Source organism: Gorilla gorilla, chromosome 12 (genome assembly GCF_029281585.2).
Source record: "Gorilla gorilla gorilla isolate KB3781 chromosome 12, NHGRI_mGorGor1-v2.1_pri, whole genome shotgun sequence".
Lineage (NCBI taxonomy): Eukaryota > Metazoa > Chordata > Mammalia > Primates > Hominidae > Gorilla > Gorilla gorilla.
The window spans coordinates 35,957,405-35,975,921 of NC_073236.2; the positions used below are offsets into that span (position 1 = coordinate 35,957,405).

Consider the following 18,517-nt stretch of genomic DNA (forward strand, 5'->3'; position numbering starts at 1 on the left):
AAGGACTCCTTGGTAATATTTTTAGTGAGTGTTCTTCTTCTCTTGGTAGTTTTACTGCTCTTTTCCCCATAAGTTTCTTATAGTATCCTTGTTTGGATGCTGTGTATCAGCTTCCATTTTATTGATCACCATGGAATGGACACAAGCTATCTGCAGGCATGTCCTAGGGGAGGAAAGGTAGGGAAGGGGCTAAGATAGCCATCTGTGCTTCACAACTCAGGGGCTCTCTGCTTTTTTGCTGCTGCAGGGACAGAGTGGTTCCTGCATGTAAGTTTGTTCTGGGTGATGCTTTGCAAAGCCCTACCTCTTTGCCTCTCTTAACCAAGTAGGCAGATTTTGCTGTCAGCACTTGTCATTGAGGTTCTAGCATCCAGGTTGCCAACAAGGCTCACCTTTGACTGTGGGTGAGGCACCCCCCACTTCCTCAGAGCTGCCACAGCCCTTTTGACCACTCTGGGTACACATTCTCTGTGCTTTCTTCTGCATTGCTTCTGTCCCATCTCAGCTGTTCTCCACAGCCCTTATCAGTATGTTATTTTTGTCTCCTAGTTTAGAGGAAAAAAGGTGTTTGTGTTTTCTTTTCCATTCTCATTTCCCTTCATAATTTCTAGAAAAGGGAAACAGTATTGACTTATATAGCTTTGTTCATCCTGGAAGTAAAGGCTAATTATAAACGTTCCAAGATGTATGAAGGCGTGGGCTCTAAGAGCAAATGTGGAACCTGATGTCTTCATCGACTGTGTGGAGTGGACAGTGTCAGCCACTTTTTTTGGTCATAGGGTTATGTGGCATACATTATGTTGCCACTCGTTTAAATAAAATTGATAAAGTATCATTTGAATACTTAGCCCATCTATTCTTAATTTCGCAAATTCCAAAATAACTTTTGAAAGCATGATATACAATTGTGGTGTTCTAAAAGAGAATGTAATTTGTAATATTAGAAAATAACTTTCATCCTTTGTTTTGTTCTCTTACTACTACATCAGATATCTCCTGATGTAATTAATTAGAAACCATGATGTTTCTAATTATTGGACCAGGGAAGTGTTGCTTGGTGCATGCATACATTATCTCATTAGTATGAGGCTGGGGGTCTGAACCCAGGCTGTCAGGAGCACCTGACTATACTGCACTCTCCAGACATAATATAGACAATTTGGAAAATATGGAGAAGAAAGGAAAAGAAACATTCTTGCCACCCAGATATTTACACCGTTGGATATTTTGGTATATTTCCTACAGGTCTTCTCACTATATACTTAAAAATAATTAAAGCATGAATATATTATTGTACAAATTGAATATTGAATTTTCTACTTAATATAGAATCAAGTATTTTCCCACATTACTATAAAAGTTTTGTAGTTGACATTAAAAATATCAAATACTTCATTAAAGTTCTATATTAGAGTTTTGTTGATCATTTCCTATTAGATATTTGGGTAATTTCAATTTTCTTTTGCTATTAGAGATCATACTGCACTTATCTTTTTTGTGGTGTATTTTTTTCTTTTTATTATTATTATTATACTTTAAGTTCTAGGGTACATGTGCACAACGTGCAGGTTTGTCACATGTGTATACATGTGCCATGTTGGTGTGCTGCACCCATTAACTCGTCATTTACATTAGGTATATCTCCTAATGCTATCACTCCCCCCTCCCCCCACCCCACGACAGGCCCCCGTGTGTGATGTTCCCCTTCCTGTGTCCAAGTGTTCTCATTGTTCAATTCCCTATTCAATTCCCTATGAGTGAGAACATGCGGTGTTCAGTTTTTAGTCCTTGCGATAGTTTGCTGGGAATGATGGTTTCCAGCTTCATCCATGTCCCTACGAAGGACAGGAACTCATCCTTTTTTATGGCTGCATAGTATTCCATGGTGTATATGTGTTGTGTGGTGTATTTACTCCTGTAGTTTAGATTTTTTAAAACATAAATTTCTGGTAGTGAAAATACTGAATCAAAATGTTTGAACATTGTGGGGTAATCTCTCATGTTGAATTGCTTTCCAAAAAATACTTTAAGACAATACAATTCACACCCATTTCGCAGAACCTGAATTAGCATAAAAATAGCATCTCATTGTTTCCATCTGAATATCTTTGATGAAGAAATTAGTGTCAATTAGTATTAAACAGTAGTGAAATTGAACATTTTTGGATTTGTTAACTTCTTTTGTAAACTGCCTGTTTGTCTATTACCCTTTTACTTGCAGGGGCCTCGTGTTTCTTATCACATTGTGTGAACAGTCTTTGGTGTATTACATACGGATAATTTATGTTGGTCATTGTGTTCCTTTTCATTTTGGCTGTTTTTTATAGGCAACCATAAAATTTGCACAGTAACTGTAATCTATAAATCCTGCAGCTCCTTCGTAACTGTATTTCTTCTCCTTTTGGTTCTTTATGGCCTGAGTTTAAAACAAAAGCAAAAATTGTTTTGGTCCTTCTAGATTTATTTTGAAGTATGGTGTGATGTGGGAATATAAATGGATTTTCCCTAAAATATGTAACAACTGCCTTCACACCACTCACGCACCCTTTCTCCACTGACCTCTGTGCTACCCTTTGTAATATATTATATTCTTCTATATGACGCTTGCTCCTGGACCATCTGCTGTGCTTCAGGGCTCTTTCTCTTTCTAGTCTGAGGTTGGTCATGACCATTTGACCATAATTTGTTTTTCTACCTACCCTGTATATTTATCATAGATGTGAAGAATGGGCTTCACGTTATCCAAACAAACGTTCACTTTGAATGTTGCTTGCTGGATTGACTCTTCTAAGGCGAGTGCACATGTGTGCTTGGTTTCTGTGCTGTCTCATTCAAGGCACACTATTTTTCTCATAGTATTTATTGACATTCTAACCTTTTTGGGTTTTGCTCCAAATACATTTTTCTTCTCTCTTCCTTGGTTTATTGACATAATTTGGTTAGCTCCGGTGATATACTTTGAAAGAAAAAAGATTGAGCTGTATCAGCAGTTTGCTTACTGCAGCTTTGGTTTTTGGTGTATTAAAGCCTTAAACATTTTGAAACAATAATATTATTGTTACTGGTGGAGGGCGTCCAGGTCCTTGGCATTTTGAAGAAAGAATTGGACAAAACTCACAAACAAAGCAAGGGAAAAATGAAGCAACAAAAGCAGGGATTTATTGAAAACGAAAGTACCCTCCACAGGGTGTGAGCTGGCTGAGCATAGGGGCTCAAGAGCCCAGTTACAGAATTTTCTGGTGTTTAAACACCCTCTAGAGGTTTCTCATTGGCCACTTGATGTACACCCCATGCAAATGAAGTAGTGGCCTGCAGTCAGTCTGATTGGTTGTGGAAAGAAACCAGTCAGAAGCTGACATGAAGTTGCAAAGGTTACACCTTATGCAAACGTTTGATTGATTGTGGAAAGCAACCAGTCAGAAGTACTTTCAATTTTCCATCTGCCAGGCAAAAAAGGTGTGTGAGGGTGGAGTTTGCAAAGGGAGTACCTCTGGTTCTTCTGTTACTTAGGTTTGGAAAGTTGGGGTTTTCCTTTTGATTTAGTTCTGGGAAGTCACTGTGAATTGGCCTTAGGTTCCCTGCCTCCAGACCCTATTCCCCCACCTCATTATCAATTATCAACTGGAGATTTAAAAAGCTATAATTGTTTTTGAAAGTTTTCAAAGTACTTTGGACTGCTCTAACCTAAATTACTAAAGCCTAGATAAACAGATAGATGCATTGCTACAAGTTCTGATTTCATTTAATTTTGATGTTTGATACTCATTGGTAAGTAGATATTTGTATGAATCTTCATTTCTTATAATGAGTTTGATAAATAAATTATAAGGGTGTCTGCAAATAAATTAGTTATATATGAATTATTATCAACTTTTAGGCCTCATATTTTAGGATAGTTCGTTATATCAGTGCTTCTTCTGAGGAAAACAAAAAGTAGTTGTAGGCTGAGAGCAATTTTATCTTGTTTGTTGCTTCATTGTAAAGGCAAAAATAGATGTATCATCATGTAAAATTATTTATTTATTCTGTGCTTGCTTTAGATTCCTATAGCTACACTAATTCCTTGGAGGGATTTCTCCCGAAAGTTTTTTCTGTGTTTGTTTTTCCAGGACTGCTCTTTCCAGGTGATGGAAAGCTTTTCCAGTGTTTTGACTCTGACAACGTGAGCCGCTTAGGTGGCGCATTAGGTAGTGCATTACATTTTACGTTTTTCTTACATTGTCCTTCAGGAGTTCATGGTCATTCTTCTTTGACTATAAAGAATATAAAGGCAGAGGACAGGAAGCAGACTCAGGTTCATAGCACCTGCTGAGTCAGGAGCCCTCTGAGCACGTGTGCAGAGGTGGCTCTGATGTGATGGTGGTGCCTGCCCCCTAGGGATCAAGTGAAATTGCCTTGAACCTTGATTCTGTGGCTTAGTGGTGTCTAAAGACCCTTTTGCCCAATTTCTGTGAACTTCTAGAGCAGGAGGCATACCCTTCTATTCCCATCACCCTCTGGGATCCTGTGCCTGCCTGCATGGTGTCTGGTTTCCCCACATTAGTCTGGAAGAAAATTCTATTCTAGACTATCTATTCTAAAATTCGATTCCTCTCCGCACCATCCTCTGACAGTCTGTAGGTGTGATTTTAACAGATGCCACTGACTCTCTGGAGGGTGAGGAAGGACTGACATATATCCTCCCTGGTTCCTCCCTTCTATTTCCGTTTGCCTTCTGAAGCTTCTCACCTTTTCAAGAGCAAAACATGCCACTGAGTCTTCTCGCCACCTGATGGCATATATCTTGCACTTGAGGTTTGCTGAGCTTCTTGTACCTGTTGGTTTACAGTTTTCATCAAATGTGGAAATATGTCAGCCATTATTTCTTGATCACAGGTCTACATGTCACCTGCAGTTTGATTAACATGGAATGGACTCTCCTTTAACTAGTGCTAATTTTTTTTTTTTTTTTTTTTTTTGAGATGGAGTCTCTGTTGCCCAGGCTGGAGTTCAGTGGTATGATCTCTGCTCACTGCAACCTCCACCTCCCGGGTTCAAGCGATTGTCCTGCCTCAGCCTCCCAAGTAGCTGGGATTACAGGCACCCGCCATGACGCCCAGCTAATTTTGTATTTTTAGTAGAGACTGAGTTTCATCATTTTGGCCAGGCTCATCTCTTACCTTTAGTGATCCGCCTGCCTCGGCCTCCCAAAGTGCTGGGATCTCAGGTGTGAGCCACCGCCTCCAGCAATCTAGGGTATATTCTTATTGTGGTGAATGCATGAGCATGAGCTGAGGCCCGCTATGTGCCACATTTAAGGCCCCCGCTCATGTCATATCCAGTTGGCCAGAGCCAGTCACATGATCATGTCCTACAGTAATGGGTGGGGAGGTCTACTCCACTCACACGGAGGTGGGGAGGAAAGTGAACGTTTGATGAACAGTTGTGATTCCTTTTTTGGCTTGGAGACAGTGTTTGCTGGAAGGTGAATCAACTTTGGGATCAGACCTGGATTCAAATCTGAGTTTTGCCACTAAATACTTGTGTGACCTTGGGCAAGTTACCTAATCTTTCTGAGCTATGTTTCCTCATTTATAAAAATGGGAATAATAACGTCTACTTTATACAGTTTCTGGGAGAATTAAAGCATACAACACACATGGAAATGTCTAGCACAAAATTGACATTCCATTAATAGTAGTTTCCTTTTTTTCTTCTTGGGATTCCAAGTGGGTTTTGTTGTAGATATTGGTTCTGGAAAGTGAAATAATCCAAAAGGATTTGGCAGCCTGTGTCACAAAGAGCATTTTTCTAATGGTCATGGTAGTAACCAGTTTATTTGCATGCATAACGATGGATGAATTGTAATTTGGAACAAGGGAGTGAATACTGTACTGTTAAACTTTGTTCTTATGGGAAATGAGTCCATCTGTCAAGGTGGATCCTAGGAGTAGGCCACAGGGGCCTTTCTAGAGGAAATCAGGAGTGCCTGTCCTTCCTCTACCACAACTAGAATCTGACTCAGTGGTAAGTAGGGTTATGCCATGGGGCCTGTTCTGGGTGTGAATTTCACCTACTTCTCTGTTGTCAGACTGAGCTCAGTAAGAAGTGTAAATGGTGCAATAATATTTATAAATTGAACATGGTAATTTTCAATTCTCAGAAGCTTTCATGGAGGCATGGATTGTCCCACATGTGGGCTGGGCTTGATGCTGTTTTGGGGAAGGAACTTTAACTGCTGGTTAAAGCTCTCCAGGGACTGTGTCTTTAAGGCAGACAGTCCCAATCTTCTGAGCAGCTGCTTTTTAGGTTGTGAAGGTCCTATCAGCACAGGAGGAGGGAGTCTATTTAGTGGTTTGGGGACTCCTTCTCAGTAAGGAAAAAGACTTCTCATCTCTTGGGTTTGGAGAAGGCTTCATCTTTTATTTTGGTTCTCTTCCTGTATATCCTTGAAAATTCACTTAAACTGAAATAGTAAGTATGGATTAGTAAAATTACATCAGAGTAAACATCTTCCCTGAGGTCCTGGCATCAGGCTAAAAGAGGTAAACAATTTTGGCATTGATGCATCTAGCTCAGGATCTAGACTCAGCAGTGGAACGAACAGTGGACTTTTCTGAGATGGTGTGATGTCAGGCTTCTCAGACTTGGTGGTGGGATGAGCACCCAGGATGAAAGCCATGGTCAGAACTCTATGCTGTCACTTCAAGCCAGAGCTTTGTACTTTATACACCAGGGAGAAGAGGAGGCATATTGCAAACGGTGCATAGTTTCAACTTTAGGGTGGTTTCATGTATACAACCCAAAGTACCAACAACACAGAACCCTCTCACAGTTTGGTAGACCAGGGTTGGATGACATGGCATACCTTTCACCCTTTCACTTCCAGGCCTACCCCACCTACGACAAGCGTCACTAATCCGTCCATCATTACTCTCGTCTCTAGCCTGTACTCACCTGGCTTCATCTCCTCTCAGCTCAGCACTCTGGCCAGCCCCTGCTCATTGTTTAGAACTATCAAATAGCACTCGCTCTGCTCACCATCATATTTTGCTTATGGGACAAGAGAAAGGCTGCAATGAATGAATCAAAAGAATAAATATTAGGTAATAGCAAAAGGTAATGTTTTTCTGAGAGTATTTTTGTTTGTGTCCAGTACTCCTGGCAAATGTCCTTAGAACAGCTACTATACTCTACCAATATTATTCTTAAGTCCAAAAATATTGTAGCTGTAAAAAGGTGGGTGATTCTACCTTCAGAAACTGTACTTTTTGTGTTGGTGGAGAAAAATGCATGAACTAAGACTAAATATTATGAAACTGAATTTTATTTACATAAGGACACATTCAGGCTGCTATGCTTAAAGGGAAAAAATAACCAAGTCATGTTCCTGGCAGACACCTGTGATCTCTAATTAGGTATTTAGAGTGTATTGGCCCATCACTGAGGCTTGGCATTGCTTCTTTGTTTCTAATCTCCAATTTAATTTAGAAGCACTGATTGGTGCCTGTTTATGGCTTACTGGCGGCGGGAGATTCTTTCAGAAGTCTCCTTCCTTCCAGCTAAAATTCAGTTGAATTCAGCGGATGGAGCCGGAGCGGCTGTGCATCCAAAATTGTTGCCACGTTGCAACTGACAAGGCCGAGAGACTTTAATTCCCTTCAAAGTCCTGCCCCTTCTAACAATGGGCTGCCTTGGATTTCTTTTCTATTTTTTTTAATCTCTTGAGACAGAGTCTCGCTCTGTCACCCAGGCTGGAGTGCAATGGCGCAATCTCGGCTCACTGCAACCTCTGCTTCCAGGGCTCAAGCGATTCTCCTGCCTCAGCTTCCCGAGTAGCTGGGACTACAGGCGCCTGTCACCACGCCCGGCTGATTTTTGTATTTTTAGTAGAGACAGGGTTTCACCGTGTTGGCCAGGCTGGTCTCAAACTCCTGACCTCAGGTGATCCACCAGCCTCGGCCTCCCAAAGTGCTGGGGTTACAGGTGTGAGCCACTGCGCCCAGCAGGATTTCTTTCTACTGCTCTGACATAGCCCTCTGGTTAGTTAACAAGCATTTATTAAACATCTGTGTGCTTTAGAAACTTACTAGGGTTGAGGAGGAGGAGATTCAAAAGGAATAAAAGACAAGGTTCCCAGTCGGCGGGGAGCCCCAGATTCTCAGAATGTCATTTTTGCTTCTGCCTTATGATTTAGGGGTTGTTCCTTCCCTCCATAACTGCAGGATCCCAATTAGCTTAAGAACTGTCCAGCTGCACCTTGCCCTCTTCCCTTAGCGCACACGTTTATCTGAGGTGTTTGCAGATCTCATTTTCCCAACTAAGGAGAGTAAGCCCCTAAGCCCAGGGAACCCCTCTGTTCCCACTCCCGTCTTGGGCTTATGTCTGGCATACCTAGTTTTATTCTAGGCTCCTGGCTGCACTACGTCTTGTTCAAAGTAGCCCTCTTGACACTGGGCAGGGGTGGGCTCAGCCCAGGTCTTGGGTCAGCCAGTGCAATCAGCTCCTTAGAATTGTGCTGAAATAATCAAGGGAATCCGGGCATCCTGCATCACCTAACACACGGGGCAGAGAGAAACCCTCAAAACTCTTAAACATGAAATTGAATTGCCAGGGAAAAGAGCCAGTGCAGATTTCCGACTGCATTTGAATTTCTGATTTTAGGGTGATGGCTCTGATTCCAGGGTGACAGATCCGTTTCACATTTACTGTTGCAAAGTTGGGTGCTGTGCTGGGCTCTGGGGATAAAATGATGAAAAAAGGAGGTCCCTCTCTTCAAGGGACCTGTGTTCTGGAATAGCCTATTTGGAAGTCTCGACCAGGTGTCAGGAAGGTACCAAGGAGAGTGGTTACAAAAACAGATAAACATAGTTCTGTCCTCAGGGAAGTCACGGTTTAATGAAGAAGACAAACTTACAGATAGTGGAAGCCCAGCAAGAGCTCTCAGCCTTGATAACCTGGTGGGCCATCCCCGTGGGTGATGACCGATTCCAGTACAGGCAGATTGCTGCGGAGCCAGCAGGTGTGTCACTGCTCATTGGAATGTCACTGGAGCCCCTGACCTTGGGGACACAGCTCACCCACCATCACCACCTGCATCAGAATTACAAACTGGGTGGTTTCAGACGTAGGAAGAAATAAGTCTATAAGCCCCTTGAGGGAAAACTAAAAGTGATCAACACACAACAGATGGGTTTGCTCACGTAGATCTTGTATCATGAGAATTTTCCAGGATACCCAAGGCCAGCGTTCCAGTGTGGCGGTGGGGAGCTTTGGAGACTAACCGCCTGAAGCTGAATCCTGACCTCACCACTTATTAGTTGTGTGGCCTTGGGCAAATTTCTCTGAGCCTCGGTGTGCTCATCTGTAAAACGGGGATGATGATCTGGACTCAGGCAATTGTTGCAAGTCAATGTGGTAACGTGTTTAAGTTCCCAGCACGGTGGCACATAGTAGATACCTGGTAAATTTTCATTTTCCCCTCTTTCTCCTCCATTTATCAGCAGGAAGCAGCCATTATAACATACATCTAAAATAGGTGACACTTACAACCAGTAGAATGTTATGAAGATATGGATGACAGGTGGCCTGGAATGGGTGTTGGAAGATGGTGTCGGGGGTTCCCAGCACTGTGCAGGGGAAAGGGAGTGCTGCCTTCTTTTGTGAGCATTTCTGTAGGGCAGACATAGGGACATCCAGGCATGAGAATATTGCTCCTGGAAATCACCCAGCTATTTTTTTCTCCAAGAATATTTTGGAGAGTGATCATGTATTTACATGCCTCTCTCACGTCTTAGACTAAAGCTTTGTGAACTTTTGTTGCAAAGAATCACTGGGACCCTTTAAGAATATAGCTCCCTGGGGTTCCACCCTCAGAATGAGTCTGGGGTGGGGCCTAGGAATCTGCACTGACAAGCATTTCAGGGGCGTCTGCCACAGGTTCTGAGGACCACACTCTGGGAAGACCGCACTGGAGTGAGGGCCTCCTCAGAGCTGGGATGGTTTCCTGTTCATTTTGTATTTCCAGTGTCCGGATATAATCGGCAATGATGGGGTGTTGTTGAATAAATGAGTGAATGATGATTCTCCGAGTAGATTGTCCTACTGAGAAGGGGATATTTTAAAGCATTGGCTTCCTAGTTCCTAAGTCAGTGTCTTCTGAGTTTGAAGAAGATAATTAGCCTCCTAGAACTTGCTCATTCCTGAATGACCTGGCAGAGCTGGGAGCAGACCCGTCTACGTGAGTGATATCCAGTCCCCAGTAGCCCATGCACACAACCATCCTCACAGAGATAGGGCCGTTGTTGAGGACAGAGGCTGAGCAGATGCCGGTGCGGGGTTGCTCCCCACTAACAATAGTCCTAGCCCTGCTCTTTGTGGTTCAGAGTTGGTTGATGGGAAATCAGGGAGCAGCCCTGCCACCGTCTTTGTTATTTTTGTGCACTATAGATCCCTTAGAACAGAAAGAGGTTCAGGCCTTTTCTTGGATGGAAAAACTGAAAAAAACTCATTTTTTTTTTTTTTTTGTAAATTTGCTCTAAAGGAAACTCATAAAGTTCTTCTGAATTTACATGTCAATAAAACATTTACCCCTGAGTTGATGCCTTATAAATGGTATCACTTATCCTAAGTGGAATAGATTTATTCAGCTAAACTTTGTTGATGAGCATCTTTGCATCTGTTCCTTAGATATTATTTCTCTGTCTCCTTGCCTGGGTCTTTATGGTCTACTAGCGCCGTAGCATCCTGGAGCCTGCGGTCATTTTTCTCACCAAGTTTGGGGGAGCACCTACCCTTTACCATGGGGAGAATGGTGATGGTTCATTTTTGGGTTTTCTAAATGAATTTTGGACAATTAGACTGCATTACATTTGCATTTTATAGTGTGCCATTTAGAAGAGACGGAGAGGGCCCAGAGGATGGTGCCACATTCACGTATTAGATGATAGCTCAAGTTGCCCATTCTTCATACTGAAATTGCTTTTAAGATAACATAATGGCTCTTGTGAAGTATATCTATTCATTGCCCCAAGAAAACATTAGATGGTTATCCAGATGGCGAAATGACTCTATATTCACTCTAAATTAATGAATGGTTAATTTCCATAGGGTGGGACTGAGAGCAGCCCCACACTGTGCCTCTGTGGTTAGGGCAGTGGGGCTGGATCAAGCTAGCAGGTGTTTAATTACTTCTTGACAACAAAACATCTTAACATATAATGTAATAGAAATAACTGGGAATTTTTTTATTATGACAAAAACCACTGATTTTACTGCTTTCATTCCCTTTATGGATGCAATGTGGCTCTTTTACCAGATCCTCATGGTAATTTTAGGTCTCTGGGAATGTTTAGCATCTCACAGTGTATTATATTTTTTTAATGTTATATCGCTTTCTGAAAATAGAAGTATGTGCTACTTTTTCCTGAAAATACTGCCTTTTCATAGTTATATTCAAGTCTTTCAAATCTGCATGACTGAATAGGAGTTTGGGGGTCAGGCAGACTGCAAGCTCTCCACCTGGCGGGACCAGTTCTTCACCAGAGAGTCCTGGGGTTGGGCAGGGCCACAAACGATGAGCCACAGTAGGACCGAGGGGATCGTCTGGGACTCAAGGGTCCCCGAGGGTGGTTTTGTTTCTGGGCTGCCCTCTCCCAGGGCAACATTGAACTGTACCTTGGATCAGCACCACACCTGCCTATTTTTCTAATTGCTTTTCTCCTCCTGTCCTGGAAATGATAGTACTTCAGATACTTGGGGGACGTCTTGCTTACTGTGGCATGAACCCAGAAGGAAATGACTTCGTGTTTTAAGGGATGTCATTGTCAGTGTCTGGAATACCTCGGGCATAGCCATGTGCTCAGATGATCTGAGTCTCTTGCACACCCCTCTGAAGAGTTTCTTGTAATCATGAGGAATGAATGTATTAGGTGCTCCAGAACTGTTTCTATGTAATAAGGAAAAATAAAAAAGGAGGACAGAAATTCTTGCAGAAAATACTAGATAGAACCTGGGCTGAGTGCTGTGGATGATACAAAGAAAGAAAAGACACTGTCCCTATGCTTAAGACATTTACCATCCAGTTGGCAAAGTCAGCCGGTGCACACACACACAGCAAGTGCCCGAGCAATGCAGGAGAGCTGCAGACCCCAGCCCACAACAGCTGGCAGGCTGGGGACATGTTGCTGAGTGCTGAGCTGTGTTGTAGGCAGCTGCCTACTAAAAATAAGCACTGGGTTCATGGAAGGCTGACTTAAATTAGACTGGACTCAAGGTCATGCAGAGAATGATGTCACCATCACAGGCTCCTAGTTCTTTGTGTTCTTGGGAATTGGAGGCTGAGTGACAGGCAGCCAGGAACTGAAATGCACATATGGACAGGTTCACTAATGGTGTGGCCCGAGCGTGTCCTGGCAGCAAGAGGATGGAGCCCAGTGGTGCCCTGGTTCATTCCACGGGACTGAGAAGGGGGAGTAGGAGGCAGCTCACCGTTTCCTGGGATGGTGGAGTCAAGACTATGTCTTCAGTGAAGGGTGGGACGGGGTGAGTGCAGCGGAGGGCTCAGTCCTCTGATACAGAGGACAAGGCTGGGAGGACAGTGCTCTGACCAGGTTCATGGTGCAGAGTGTTAGAGGAGTGTCATGGGAGCTTTGAACCCTGACCTCAATGCCAGCCCAGGGAGCTGGGCCCTGGTCACTGCATCCCCAGCACCAATAGGACCCGCCCACTGCAGAGGAGATGCTCAACACATACTTGCCAAATGACCGTATTAATGAACTGGACTCTGGCAACTGGGTTTTATCCTGTAGGTGAGATGTGGAAGATTGGACAGGGAAATGGCATTTGGCAGCAGGTACCCTGTGGACTTTTCTCCTTGACATCAAAACTTCCTGTCCTGAGTCTCATTTTATTTGTCAAACTAGCCAGTCTGAGAAGTCAATACTAGGTGCTAATGAAAAACAGCAGCAGGCTGTGACATTGCTCCCAGGTATGTTAGCATTTTAACACGAGCCTGCAAATTGGTTTTTTTGTTTTGGTTTGGTTTGGTTTTTTTGTTTGTTTTTGAGATGGAGTCTTTCTCTGTCACCCAGGCTGGAGTGCAATGGCTCTCTGCAACCTCTGCTTCCCAGGTTCAAGAGATTCTCCTGCCTCAGCCTCCTGAGTAGCTGGGATTACAGGCACCTGCCATCACACCCGGCTCATTTTTGTATTTTTAGTAGAGACGGAGTTTCACCATGTTAGCCAGGCTGGTCTCGAACACCAGACCTCAGGTGATCCTCCTGCCTCGGCCTCCCAAAGTGCTGAGATTACAGATGTGAGCCACCACGCCCGGCCTTCAAATTGTTGCCAGGTGTCTGGGAGGGCAGCAGTCATGCAAGGCGGGGGATTGGGCAGGCATGCATTCTGGTTGGAGAATCTACTGGGTCTCCTGAATGACTCCATGAGGAACCGTATCCAGCTTCTGTTGTCAGGCAGACCTTAGTTGGCTTCCACTTTGACAGTCAAGATACATACAGCTTTGGTTGGGCACGGTGGCTAATGCCTGTAATCTCAGCACTTTGGGAGGCTGAGGCGGGTGGATCACCTGAGGTCAGGGAGTTCAAGACCAGCCTGTCCAACATGGTGAAACCCCATCTCTACTAAAAAAATACAAAAATTAGCCAGGTGTGGTGGTGATCCCAGCTACTCGGGAGGCTGAGGCACAAGAATCGCTTTAACCTGGGAGGCAGAGGTTGCAGTGAGCCTAGATCGTGCTACTGCACTCCAGCCTGGGCGACAGAGCAAGAATCCATTAAAAAAAAAAAAGATACATAAAGATACATACAGCTTCCTGTTGTTTCATCTCCTCCCTGGTGTAGCCTGGAGAATTTCAAATTCACGGAGGTCTGAACAGCGGGGTTTCCTGTGCCCCCATTGTCTTCCATCCCCAATGGGGCTCTGTCCCTCGGCTGTGGCTATCTGAGATCCCAGCTAAGTCCTTAAAAGTGACCTTGATAAAACTGGCAGTGCTTCCTTACTGTGTGAGGAATAACTTGAAATAAAACCTGTGCATTGTCATGATGCTTTTACTGCTCTGTAGCTTTCTTTTTCACTGTTTTTTTGTTTTGTTTTGTTTTGTTTTCTTTTGTTTTTAAGCAAAGCAAATCAGATGGACTTGTGTTGCTCTCTGATCTCCGACATAGCAGTCTGTAGCTGCTTCATCACGATCCCTAGACTGGGGTAGTAATAATCCTAGATACTGCCTGCACAGGGAGCACGTCCCGGTCACTGCTGTCCCAGAGACACATTTCCCTGTCCCTGGATGACCAAGAGCCGACTGGGTTTCCTCAGAACTTTCTTCTTTGACCCTGCCCTGTGGTGTACTCCCTCTTAAGATATTATTGACAAGTCTAGAGGAAAGCCTTGACTCATTTGAAACTTTTAAGAGACTCCTGCTACTTAGCACCTCCAGGCTGAAGCAAGCAGCTGGCAGTCTGTCTTGATTTTACAGCGTTCAGAGGGCCTGTGGGCTGAAGGTTCGCATTTGGCAGCAGCCTGTGTTATTTTTGGATTTTCAACATGGAGCTCAGGACACATCAGATTTCACTTCCTAGGCTGTTGATGGCCGCAGAGCCACGGTAGCCGTCCGTCTCTGTCAGGGCTTGTCACTTGCCCCTTTAGGAACACAGCTATTAATACTCTCTCACTTGATTTGTCCCACTTCAAGAGGCTAGAACTTTGATGTCCCTTTTTTCTGCCCTACCCTTCTTGACTATATTTTAAAATTCAGAAACATCAACTCTGGTCTGCCCTAGTCTGCCTTGTTGGCTTAGGATCAGTCCTTTGGCCCCGGTGGATGAATCTCCTGGGGTGCCCCGTAGACTGGAGGGTGGTCTCTCATCATCTGTGGTTGTGGGATATTGGGCATCAGTTAATTATCATGCAGACTTGGGAAGTGGGAGGAAGGGGCTTTTCAGTGTATTTGGTGACAGAACATGTCTCAGCCAAGGGGCAGGGACTGCCAGTTGCCACCCAGATACACTCCTTTGCTCCTTAGGCTGTAGCCCCGATTTTACTTAGGGTTGCAGTGTACCCCGCCTAAAAGCATTTCTCAGTTTCCCTTGCTGCCAGATGGGGCTGCGTGATGCCATTCTGGCAGTGGCTAAGTAATGAAGCTATGGGGTGGGCCTTCTGGGCAGGGTGCCTCGAAGGAACTGACTCCATCAGGGGGTGTGCTTCTGTGTCCTCCCAGTGGCCCTGCTGTTCAGGACGTGCTGCTTGGCACTAAGGACACCATGTTGAATCATAAGGTGGCTGAAGACAGAAGGATGTGCTGAGATGACCGAGGAGCAGGATAGAAAGAGTGTGGATCTGTTTTCAAGATTTTAAAAATTAACCTTTTTATTTCGAGATAATTGTATATTCACAGGCAGTGGTAATAAGTGATACAGGGAGATGCCCATCTATTATTTATCTATCTATCTATTTATTTATTTATTTATTTCGAGATGGAGTCTCATTCTGTCTCCTGGGCTGGAGTCTCACTCTGTCTCCTGGGCTGGAGTGCAGTGGTGTGATCTCAGCTCACTGCAGCCTCCACCTCCCCAGTTCAAGTGATTCTCCTGTCTCAGCCTCCTGAGTAGCTGGGATTACAGGCACGGGCCACCACGCTCAGCTAATTTTTGTATTTTTAGTAGAGACGGGGTTTCACCATGTTGGCCAGCCTGGTCTCGAACTCCTGACCTCCATTGATCTGCCCGCCTCGGCCTCCCAAAGTTTTACAGGATTACAGGCATAAGCCACCGTGCCCAGCCTGCCCATCTATTCTTTACCCACTTTCCCCCATAGTAACATAGTACCACAGCATGGCTGGGACCTTGACTTTGATACAGTTAAGGTAGCAGGACAGGACCTCTCACCGTGCACCTCTGCATGGCACACCACGGAGTGCACATCCATTTCCTCCCGCCCCACCCGCCCCAACCTCTAGAAACTGCTCATCTCTTAGAGCCTGGATCTTGATGAAGGCAGAGCCTGTATCCCAGCCCTAAACCACTCTCCTTGGCATGAACTTCGATTGATTGAAAGACATAAATATCTAAATTAATGGTGCCATGTCATTTTAAAAAAATGTTATAGAGTCAAACCTATCCCTTAACTGAGACAGTAGAGGTCCAGAAAAGGAGACCAGGCAATCACTATTACATTGGGGGAAATATTATACCTGTGGTTTCAAAGAAGCAGGACACCTTGGCTACATGGCGAAAGGATTAGGGGTTGTTGCTTTCACAACATGCCATTGCATTTCCCTTCTTCGCAGAGGTGACCCTGGCTTGTGTGAGGTGCTTTTGAATGTTTTTATTCCTATCTTATTTGGGTATTATCAATAATTCATTTTAAATATTCTGGCTGCTACAAACATTTACTTTAGAAGGATTTATTGTATCCTAAAGTCTGCATTTATGATTTCTTGAGATGATATCACTTCCTTGGGGATATCAGTTCTGATTCTCAGAAAGAGATTAGTGGGGGAAGTGGAATTTGATGTTCAGAAATGTTCCAGAAACTTGGCTGCAATGCGTCAGGCCTGCTAGGCGGGCTGCCACATTCCTGGGCCTGTCTCAGCCGGCCACTCATGCTGTGTCTCCCCTTTTAGGAGCTGGAGTCAGAGAGGACGTGTTTCTCGTTTGGCGAGAGATGGAGGAAGCCTGCAGCACGCTGGCCCAGATCCAGAGGCTGGTGGCCGAGCCTTCCAAGCCCGACATGGCCACCGTGGACTGCGGTTGGTGCTATTTCTGGTCACTGGTGTAAAAGATTCATAAATGTTACTAGCTGGGGACCAGGGCCTGCTTCCATGTTCCTGACCAGAGAAGCTCCAGAGCCCAGCTGCGAGGGGCTGCTGAGGAGAGCAGCCAGAGCTGTGTGGGGTGAGGGGTGGGGAGGGGCTGTACACACATGCACAGACACGTGCATGTGTGTGTGCCCACGCGCTCACATGTGTGCATATGTGGAGATTGTCAGTACCCAGAGCTGGACAGTAAAGTGGTAAAAACGGATGCTTGGGCCGGGCGCGGTGGCTCACACCTGTTACCCCAGCACTTTGGGAGGCCGAGGCGGGTGGATCACGAGGTCAGGAGATCGAGACCATCCTGGCCAACATGGTGAAACCCCGTCTCTACTAAAAATACAAAAATTAGCTGGGTGTGGTGGCCCGTGCCTGTAATCCCAGCTACTCAGGAGGCCGAGGCAGGACAATGGCTTGAACCTGGGAGGCAGAGATAGCAGTGAGCCGAGATCATGCCACTGCACTCCAGCCTAGCAATGGAGAGAGACTCTGTCTCAAAAACAACAACAATAACAATAACAAAACAGATTCTTGACAAACTCTTGTATACTAAGGGAAACCAGACCTCTGTATAAAACTGGGCTCAATTCTGAGTACAACATGGACAAGTGGGGATTCATAGCCAAGGATCAGGGGGACGCCAGTGGATGGAAAATTATTAAGAGGAGATGTTAAGGGCAGGGGGGCTTCTGGCTAAACCAACTTGACAGGATTCTTTCAGGAGAGAGGCCAGTGTGATCAGATGTCACCTGGGGGACGGTGAGAACGAGGATGCGGATCAGATAGCAAAGCGATCAGATACTGAGGGTGGGGCATTCTGGCTACACTGACTTAGGCTTTTTGCTAAAATCAGGCGATGCAGAGATGGGCATAGAAGTGCAAAGGTTGAGGACTCGCTGAGAAGAGCATTCAGAGGAGCCTGGCTGAAGGCTGGGCAAGGGGAGACTGTCGAGTTGCCGGTGCTCTTCCAGGGAGGAGGAGCAGGAGAGCTCAGTGATCGGCTGGGCCAGCCTTGACCCTTGCCTGCAGACAAAATCCCATCCACGCTGTCTGTGTCTGTGCAGGCAGCCATCTGACTCGCTCTCTGATGCTTACAGGAAGGCCTAAATCAGTTTTCTTTGAGCAGGGTCCAGGACCTTGCAGCAGAAGAGGGCACAGGCTGGGGAAAAAGTGTGGAATGTTTACTTGGAAGGAGTAGTGTGAATGGGGGTTTGAGTTATTAATATTAAAAAGAAATTATTAAAATCCAGTTGCATTTCTGGTATTCACTTAACACTCTTCCATCTAATTTGGAATAGCCACTTGAAACTTTGGAGTTTGGAAGACTGATTTGCATTCCCTAAATGGTAGTAACAGCAATATGACCACTGAGTGGGCACATACTATGTGTCAGGTGCTGCCCTGAGGGGTAGGCTTATATTTAGCTCATTTAAGCCTCATAACTCTATGAGGGAGTTTCTTATTATCTCCAACTGACAGGTGAGGAAACTGAATTACAGAGCGATTAAGTCATTGGCCATGGTCACATAGCTAGCAAACGTAGTCTGATTTTGAACCCAAAATGCAGAACAGAAACTTTCCTGCCTAAACTTTTACAAAAAAATATTAGCAGTGAGGCTGTACTCATCTTGATGTTGGTTTCCGTGATTTAATTAGCACCTACCCTATTCTGAGTAAATGAAAGCACTTCTTGGTGTTTGATGGGTTCCAGCC

The 18,517-nt window shown here is 44.7% G+C and overlaps 1 protein-coding gene across 4 annotated transcripts in view; it reads left to right on the top strand.

Annotated features, from left to right (window-relative positions):
- The window catches only part of VWA3B (von Willebrand factor A domain containing 3B), a 225,651-nt gene that overhangs the window by 58,601 nt on the left and 148,533 nt on the right, over positions 1 to 18,517 (top strand). For all 4 annotated transcript variants that reach the window (XR_008677081.2, XM_031008311.3, XM_055378491.2 and 1 more), the window contains exon 8: positions 16,616 to 16,741. Coding sequence is in view for 3 of the 4 variants with exons in the window: in XM_031008311.3 (XP_030864171.3) it covers positions 16,616 to 16,741 (126 nt within the window). In the remaining variant the exon portion in view is untranslated. The remainder of the gene's footprint in view (positions 1 to 16,615; positions 16,742 to 18,517) is intronic.